Raw genomic sequence first — 9226 nt, 5'->3', positions numbered from 1 at the left:
AAGCCAGATGCACTAAGTGGCACATGCATCTGGAGTTCATGTACAGTGGCTAGAGGCCCTGGTGTGTCCATTCTCTTTCCTCTCTTTGCTTGCAAATAAAATCAAAAACAAAACAAGGATGGGTTTCTAAGACCCATGACTCTTAACTTTCAACCGAAACTGAACTATGGTCTTCAGCTTTCTACAGACCCTAGCATACATCCTGTGGTCAGAAGATGGGTGCACCCTCACCACCCGGAGACAATAGCCTGGATGTCAGCCAACCCGTCCTCTGGGAATGAGGCAATCCTCAGGCCAAGTTTGCCTTCACCTCTACCCCCAAATGAGACACAAGCACACGTTGCATGAACGCCATGTCCTGACCTCACAGGCAGCAATGCTTTATTTGGTAATTCCAACCCAGCATGTAGGGCAGAGGACTCTACCTCCTTCCCCAGTCTCCCCAGGAGCCCAGGAAAGAATCATGATGGGACCACTGATGACTGGCAGTGGCACGGACTCAGCAGAGCTCCCGGTTCTACACAGAGCAGCAACGCCCACAGCCCACCAGGGGGCAGCAACACCCACAGCCCACCAGGGGCCCCAGCTCCAGCTTGCGGCAGCAGTTCCATGGGCACCCATGAGCCCAGCACTCATGCTGGCGCCGGGGCCTTCCCCAGGTGACCCTGATCAGCCACCCTGGGTCAGCACCGCTGGGATCCATCAGTCCCCCTGATGAGCAGGATCCTCACGTCTCTGGCAGGCGGAGGAGGGTTCCGGAAGTGGTGGAGACGCTGTATGAGAGAAAGCCAAAGTCCAGGTGTGAGCACGCGTGGCAAGGTGTGTTTGAGTCCCACATGAGGGGTGGGGGCAGGGAGAGACACAAGGCTTTGCTAGTGCATCCAGCATCCCTTAAATCACGGCTGTCATCTACAGAGGCTGAAGGACACTCACCAGTCCACCAGCTGGGCCCCAATGAGGTCGTGCACATGGTAGGCAAGGCCGAGCCTCACTGCCGAAGGGGGCCGCCGGCCCAGGAGCTCTGACAGGAGCAGCTCCCGGTACTTGGCCTTCCGGATCATACCGAGTACAGCCTGGCGCCCTGGAGAAGGGGTGGCCCAGGAAAGGGGAGTGAGACCTGGAGCCTTGGAGTCACTAAAGGGTGCTGTTGAGCGGCTGAAAGGCCCGAGCTGCCGACAGGATACCTTTAATGAAGCACTTGATGAATCTCCCAGCTCCGGGCACAGCCAGCCACCAGCTGCCAGCATCGCGAACAGTGAGGACCCCGGCGCTTATCAGGTGCCTGCAGGGAGCGGGAGGCCAGAAAAGAAGTGGTGTGCGCCCTGAGAACCCCCCACGTCTCTGCTGACGTCTGCTCACCACACAGGACAGCCGGCTCCACACAGTCCCGGGGTTTGTGTGCACCGGGCGGCTGCTCCCCCTTTCTTTCTTGAAACTGACTATCAGTAAAACTACTCCACAGGGAGCCCCTGACCTCAGGCCCTGATGTACAGCGAGGGTCTTCTTGGGCCCAGTGAGGCCTAGGAACTCTTGCCACACAGCTCCTGCTATTTCATTTCCCCAGGGAAGGTAAGAACTTGGTCCTTTTCTCCCCCCCCCCCCTTCAGGTTTTGTTTTTTCAAGGTAGGATCTCAGTCTAGCCTAGGCTGACCTGGAATTCACTATGTAGTCTCAGGGTGGCCTGGAACTCATGGTGCTCCTCCTACCTCTGCCTCTAGAGTGCTGGGATTAAAGGCATGCGCTACCACGTATGGCAAGAACTTGCTTTTTAGAGGCTTTCTACACATATGTGGGTTACAAAGTAACTTTAGCTTTTGCCCCATTTTTTTTCTTTTCTTTATAGGGGTTTCTCTGAACATAGATGTTTGGGGGCACCACAGCTCCTACTAGTCTTTCTGTGAGTTCTAGCATGAGTAACATCAGGCACGGCTCCCGTTAGGCTTATAGGTATTATTGAGTCCCCAGCATTCCTGAATTCTCCAGTCCAGAAGCCTCAGCCCTTTAAGACAGAGGATTGCTAGAAGGGATGAGGGAATGGAAGGAGGAAGGGAGGTGCCAGGTCTGCCTCTGTGGACCCCTCTACCCAAGTCTCACGTGATCTCTGGATCCTTGAAGCCAAAGGTCTGTGTCATTTGGTCCTGCTGGAAACTAAGGTCTCCACAGGCTGGAAGCACTGCGGCCAGAAACTTCTGCACTGCCCCAGCATAAGGGCGGCCAGCGCAGGCCTTGAGGACCTGGAACCAGAGAAGACACCACGATGCAGCCCCACACTGGGGCCCTCCACCTGCCTCTACCTCCAGGACTGCACTTATTCTGACCTCCTCAGGTCCTCCCACTTCTCCTACCCTACCGTGCACCGCCACTCCTGTCACTGCTTACCAGAGGCCCGTGCCCTCCTTTCTTTTGTCTTCATTCCCAACCTCCCCACCTCTCCACACCCTCACACACCACGCGCACCCCGCACATACCGAGGCCGTGTAGTCCTCGGTGAAGACAACCCCGTGAGAGTCCGAGTCGAAGCCCAGCTGGATGGCTCTGACCTCTCCCCGCTCCTGGAGCGCCTTCTGTCTCCACAAAGATGGAAGTGGAAGGTCAGGGCAGGCTAGACAGATACTCAGGGCAGGGAGCGTCTGCCTGATAATGGGGCATGTTTGCAGGGAGAGAGTAAAGGGACATGATGAGGTGGTCCTCAAGCCACCTTCTGCAACTAGCCACCCACCCTCCCTAATCAGTTGTCAGTCAATACACATACTTTCTAAGAACACACTCATGCCAGGAGCTAAGATTAGAAAGTGTTAAGCTGGGCGTGGTGGCACTTGGGAGGCAGGAGGAGGAGGATTGCCGTAGTAGGAGTAGTAGGACTTCGAGGCCAGCCTGAGACTACAGAGTGAGTTCCAGGTCAGCCTGGCTAGAGTGAGACCCTACCTTGGGGGGGAAAAAAAGATATTAAACTGTTTAAACATCACAGAGCTCACAAGACAATAGGAATGAACACATGCTGAAATGAAAACAAGAGCTTTGAGGGAACTGAAACACAGATGTGTTTGCTGCCCCAAGCCCATCTGTGCAGCACGTGGCCGAAAGCCACCAAGCACACAGGAAGCAAAACTGAGGAGAAGCAAAAACAGACCACAGAAGATGGCCAGACTGAAGTTATCAAAAATTCTATCTTGTTAATACCAAAACTATTTTAGTACCAAAACAACTATATAAGAATAAATTCTGGGCTGGAGAGATGGCTTAGCGGTTACGCGCTTGCCTATGAAGCCTAAGGACCGCAGTTCGAGGCTCGGTTCCCCAGGTCCCACGTTAGCCAGATGCACAAGGGGGCGCACGCGTCTGGAGTTCGCTTGCAGTGGCCGGAAGCCCTGGCACGCCCATTCTCTCTCTCCCCCTCTATCTGTCTTTCACTCTGTGTCTGTCACTCTCAAATAAATAAAAAATGGACAAAAAAAAAAAAAGAATAAATTCCACTGTTCAAAGCATGGTAAGGTGACTGGTTCACAATTTTTTTTTTTTTTTTTGGTGGTGTGTGTGTGTGTGGGGGGGGTTTCCAAGGTTGGGTCTTGCTAGCCCAGGCTGACCTAAAATTCACTCTGTAGTCTCAGGGTGGTCTTGAACTCACGGCAATCCACCTACCTCTGCCTCCCAAGTGCTGGGATTAAAGGCATGCACCACCACACCAGGCTATTTTTGGTTTTCTGTTTGAGATAGGGTCTCATGCTGTAGCTGATTGGCCTGGAATTTACCATGTAGTTCAGACTGCCTCAAACTCTCATAATTCTTCTGCCTCAGCTTTCCCAACACTGGGGATTAGAAACCTGAGTTATCACATCTAACTAGTTCTCAGTAATTGCACTTTTTGTTGTTTTTGAGGTAGGGTCTTGCTCTAGCCCAGGCTGACCTGGAATTCACTATGGAGTCTCAGGGTTGCCTCAAACTCATGATGATCCTCCTACTTCTGCCTCCTGAGTGTTGGGATTAAAGGAATGCACTACCACACCCTGCAGTAATTGCAAATTTCATAAAGAGCTACAAGAGAAAAGTTTCAAGATTCCCAACACAAAGAAACAACAGCGGTCTGGGGAGATGGCTCAATGGTTAAAGGCACTTATTTGCAAAGCCTGCCAACCCAAGTTCAATTCTCTAGCACCCATATAAGGCTAGGACACCCCAAGGCTATCCTCTGGCCTCCACATGCATGCTAGGCACATGTACATACATTTCTTTCTTTTTTTTCTTTTTGAGAGAGCAGAGATAGAGAGAGAATGGGCATGCCATGGCCTCCAGCTGCTGCAAACGAATTCCAGACACATGTGCCCTCTTGTGTATCTGGCTTACATGGGCCCTAGGGAATCGAACCCGGGTCCTTTGGCTTTTCAGGCAAGTGCCTTAACTACTAAGCCATTTCCCCAGGCCACACACACATTTATCTAAAAATTAAAATATTTGCACCTGTGTGCTTGCATGGGTGCACCAGGATCTCTTGCTGCTGCAAATGTATGCTGTGGGTAGCTGGCGAATTGAACCCAGGCCATAAGGCCTTACAAGCAAGCACCTTTAACCACTGAGCCATCTCTCAGCCCCTGACATACATTAATTTCTAACCAACATAATGAATCAAAAGAAAACAGAAAGGCAGTCCTGGTGGCGCACACCTTTAATCCCAGCACTCAGGAGGCAGAGGTAGGAGGATCACCATGAGTTCGAGGTCACCCTGAGACTACAAAGTGAATTCCAGGTCAGCCTAAGCTACAGTGAGACCCTACCTCGGAAAAAAGAAAGAAAGAAAGAGAGAGAGAGAAAAAAGCCCAGGTTCCATCTACATCAAAATCATATGGGATGCTGTCTCTTCCTTCAGCAAACTGTTCCAGTATAACAATGTGAAGCCCAATTATGTGCCTTCACAGCGGGGTGGGGCGGGGCAGCACACATTGTTAATCCCAACACCAGGCTCGCATTGCTGGCAGAATACACCCAATCAAAAGCAGCCTGTGGGACGACTGGGCTTCTGTGTGAGAAGGAAATTACTTAGTAGCAGAGGCCAGTAAGTTAAAAAGGAGATATAAAGGGGAGAGAAAGGAAGGGAGGAGGGTACTTAATAGGTTGATACTGTATATATGTAAGTACAATGATTGAGATGGGGAGGTAATATGATGGAGAATGGAATTTCAAAGGGGAAAGTGTCGTGGGGGGGAGGGAATTACCATGGGATTTTTTTATAATCATGGAAAATGTTAATAAAAATTTAAAAATTTAAAAAAAAAAGGGGGCCAGGAAGTTGGCTCAGCAGTTAAAGCAAAGCTTGCTGGCCTGGGTTTGATTTCCCAGTACCCACGTAAAGCCAGATGCACAAAGTGGTGCATTCTTCTGGAGTTCACTTGCAGTGGCAAGAGGCCCTGGTGAAGCCATACTCACTCTCTTTCTGTCTACCTCTTTCTCTTTGTCTCTCTCTCAACCTATAAATAAATAAAAATATTTTCTTAAAAAAAAAAAGCAGCCTGTGGGAGAAGAGTTTATTTTGGCTTACAGGCTCGAGGGGAAGCTCCATGATAGCAGGAGAAATTGATGGCATGAGCAGAGGGTGGACATCATCCCCTGGTCAACATAAGGTGGACAACAACAGGAGAAAAGAGAAAGCTGGCTATGACACCCACAAGCCCACCCCCATCAATACACTGCCTCCAGGAAGCTTCAATTCACAAAGTGCCATCAGTTGGGGACCTAGCATTCAGAACACCTAAGTTTATGGGGACACCTGAATCAAACCACACCATGAGTTCAATGCCACCCTGAGACTACACAGTGATTTCCAGGTCAGCCTAGGTTACACTGAGACCCTACCTTAAAGGAAAATACAATGTTGGGATGAGGCGTTAAGTCAATGGTAAACATCTGCCTCACACTCATGAGAATGGGGTCAATGCCCAGCACCACCACCACAAATCCTCAGGACGGAACTTCAACACTGAGGTGTGATGACATGAAGAAGTGAGGCCTGGTGCTCAATGGGTGAAGTGCTTGCTGCCCAAGCATGAGGACTCAAGTTTGGCCCCCCAAAACCTATGTAAGATGCCGTAGCCCTGTGATCCCAGCACTGCACAGGAAGACAAAGGATCCCTGGAACTTGCTGGCTCGTTTGCCTAGACAAATGGGCAAATTATAGGTTCAAGGTGGAGAGCAAAAGAGGAAAGACAGCTGATGTCTGTCCTCCACATGCATGTGCAAACATGAGCATCTGCACACGTGCATGTGACCTGTACATACAGGTGCACACACAAGTAAGTGCACACACAGTAAGTGGGGCCTTTGGGAGGTGACTGGACTTTAAAGGATCCGCTCTCATGAAGCAAGCTAATGTCTCTACATAAAGACAGGTTTTAGAGATGGCTTAACGGTTAAGGTGCTTACCTGTGAAGTCTAAGGACCCAGGTTCAATTCACCAGTGTCCATGTAAGCCAGATGCACATGATGATACATGCCTGGAGTTCATTTGCAGTGGCTGGAGGCCCCAGAGTGCCCATTCTCTTTCTCTCTCAAATAAATAAATTAAAACTATATATTTGTTGTTTGTTTGTTTCTCGAGGTAGGATCTCACTCTAGCTCAGGCTGACCTGGAATTCACTATGTAGTCTCAGGGTGGCCCTGATTTCCTGGCGATCCTCCCACCTCTGCCTCTTAAGTGCTGGGGTTAAAGGCATGCGCCACCACGCCCGATTTAAAAATATAAAATATATTTTTTTATTTTTTTGGTTTTTCAAGGTAGGGTCTCACTCTAGCCCAGGCTGACCTAGAATTCACTATGGAGTCTCAGGGTGGCCTTGAACTCGCGGCAATCCTCCTACCTCTGCCTCCCGAGTGCTGGGATTAAAGGCGTGTGCCACCACACCCGGCTTAAAATCTAAAATATTTTTTAAAGAGGCTTCAGAGAGCTGCCTGGTCCTCCCATCTCTACTACCATGTGAGGACACAGTAACAGACACTGTCTTGGAAGCTGAGAGCCAGTCCTCACCAGATACTGAGTCTGCTGAGCCTCTGATCCTAGCTTCAGCCTCTATAAAGTTTTTTATTCGTTTATTTGTGGGGGGCGGGGGGAGACCAGGTGAGGAGTGACCTGGTACACCAGGACCTCAGCCACTGAAATTCAACTCCAGATGCTTGCTTGTGCCACCTAGTGGGCATGTGTGACCTTTCACTTGCCTCACTTTTGTGCATCTGGCTTACATTGGATCTACAGGGTCAAACATGGTTCCTTAGGCTTTACAAGCACCACTAAGCCATCTTTCCTTTTAAGAAATAGATTGTGGGGGGCTGGAGAGATGGCTTAGTGGTTAAGTGCTTGCCTGTGAAGCCTAAGGACCTCGGTTCGAGGCTCAATTCCCCAGGACCCACATAAGCCAGATGCACAAGGGGGTGCATATGTCTGGAGTTTGTTTGCAATGGCTGGAGGCCCTGACACGCCCATTCTCTCTCTCTCTCTATCTGCCTCCTTCTCTCTCTGTCACTCTCAAATAAATAAATAAAAATAAACAAAAAAATTATAAAAAGAAATGGATTCTGGGGCTGGAGAGATGGCTCATCAGTGAGGGTGCTTGCCTGCAAAGCCTAACAACCTGAGTTTGACTCCCCAGTACACATGTAAGGCCAGATACACAAAGTGGCATATGGATCTAGAGCTCATTTGCAGCAGCTGGAGGCCCCAGCATGCCCATTCTCTGTCTTTCTTTCTGTTCAAAAATAGTTACAAATATTTAAACAAATAGATTCTGTTGTGTCTAACGTAGACTAGCCAGTTTTTCTTACAGCAGCATTAACAGACTGTAAGATACTGGATATGTTTAGATGTATAAGTTCAAAAATGGGTAACATTGAGCTATGTTGTTTATGAATACACACATGTGTAGTACAAAGAAAACCACAGGAATAAATACAGCAGTAAGGGGTAGTGGTCACCTCCCAGTGGCTTTCAGAATTGGGTCAGAAAGCTATGTGGGGTGCTGGCCATGATCTTGTCTGGCTTAAGTAGTGGCCAAGTGTGTATTTGCTTTGTAAATCTTCTTAAGTTATTTCTTTCTTCTTCTTCTTCTACTTCTTTTTCCTTTAAGGCAGGGTCTCACTGCAGCCCAGGCTGACCTGGAACTCACTCTTTAGCTAAGGCTGGTCTTCAACTCACTTCAATCCTTCTACTTCGGCTTCCCAAGTACTAGGATTAAAGATGTGAGTCACCAGGCCCAGCTCCCCAACAAACCTTAAACATACTCTGCATATGCATAACATATATATATGTATTCCTCCGGAGAAAAACGGTCAAGGACTCCATCACCTTCTAAGCTTGGTCAGACGGTTAAAATCACTACTCTGCCTACCATATCTCACTCACATCTGTCTACAAACTACACCTTTACACCTTAATGCCTTTGACTTCAGCGTCACGGGCATAGAACGATCAAGTCTTATCAGCTGATACCAACACCTCCAACCCAACTGTCTACGTGCTCCATCCACTCGGTGTTTTCCTCTGTGCACTCCACCAGCCCCCTGGTCTGTCGCCTGGGGGATCTGGGAGGTACAGGAAGTCCTCCCTCCCTCCCACACTCGCCTAGTCTAGGCCTTCACCTGCTGCCCTCCCCCAACTGCAGACTCCTCCGACCTGCTCTACCTCCAAGGTACCACCCCCTCCCACCTCATCAAGGGCCTGAGTGGTGATCTGCACCGCAGCGTCCCCGCAACCCCCCCCCCAGCTTCGCTCTTGCATGGCCCCCAGCTGGCCGACTGTGGGGTGTTCGTGGAGTGTCCTCACCAGCTGCCGGTCGGCCACCGTCCGGTCGGGCAGCAGGCTGTACACCTGGCTCCTGAGCACGATGGGCGGCAGCGTGTCCTCGAACAGGCCTCGTGGGAAGAGCTGCGCGAGCTGGGCCACGGCCGCGCGCGCCGAGCCTGGGGGAAGAGCGCGGGTCAGGGGCGGCCAGCGCGCCGAAGCGCACCGGCGGGCCGAGGGTTACCTGCTTCGGCCTTCAGAGGATCGGCGCCCTCGGCCCCCTGCGCCCGCCGCCGCTTCGGCGCGAAGGCCTCGGGAGCCAGGAGCTGCCGCTTGCGGCTCATAGCCCGGCGCTGGGCGCTCCGGCGGGCCGGGACTGGTCGGCAGGCCCTTCCGGCGCAGAGCGGTGACGGAAGAGGCGCGCGCCGGGCCAGCCTCTGATTGGCTCCCGCCGCCCCTTCCACCTCG

General features: G+C 50.9%; 1 protein-coding gene across 1 annotated transcript; it reads right to left on the bottom strand.

Annotated features, from left to right (window-relative positions):
• Positions 1 to 345: 345 nt before the first annotated feature.
• Stk19 (serine/threonine kinase 19) lies at positions 346 to 9102 on the bottom strand. Its single transcript, XM_004671933.2, has 7 exons — positions 9003 to 9102; positions 8801 to 8937; positions 2469 to 2564; positions 2095 to 2234; positions 1185 to 1282; positions 934 to 1081; positions 346 to 773 (listed from the first exon to the last, which is right to left on the bottom strand). Exons 1-7 carry the CDS (start codon positions 9100 to 9102, stop codon positions 728 to 730), a joined length of 765 nt encoding a protein of 254 aa, XP_004671990.1. The 3' UTR covers positions 346 to 727.
• Between the last annotated feature and the right edge of the window lie 124 nt (positions 9103 to 9226).

This window comes from Jaculus jaculus, chromosome 8 (genome assembly GCF_020740685.1).
Source record: "Jaculus jaculus isolate mJacJac1 chromosome 8, mJacJac1.mat.Y.cur, whole genome shotgun sequence".
In the NCBI taxonomy this organism is placed as follows: Eukaryota; Metazoa; Chordata; class Mammalia; order Rodentia; family Dipodidae; genus Jaculus; species Jaculus jaculus.
Note: the sequence above shows the minus strand (reverse complement) of the source record. Positions and strands in the feature narration are given on the sequence as shown.

Excerpts from the sequence above, each read along its gene's own strand:
- Stk19 (XM_004671933.2), bottom strand. The coding sequence starts at position 9,102 with ATGAGCCGCAAGCGGCAGCTCCTGGCTCCCGAGGCCTTCGCGCCGAAG. Across the intron at positions 1,082-1,184 it reads CATCAAGTGCTTCATTAAAG|GGCGCCAGGCTGTACTCGGT; the intron begins GTATCCTGTCGG and ends CCCCTTCTCCAG. Across the intron at positions 774-933 it reads GGGGCCCAGCTGGTGGACTG|CGTCTCCACCACTTCCGGAA; the intron begins GTGAGTGTCCTT and ends TCTCTCATACAG.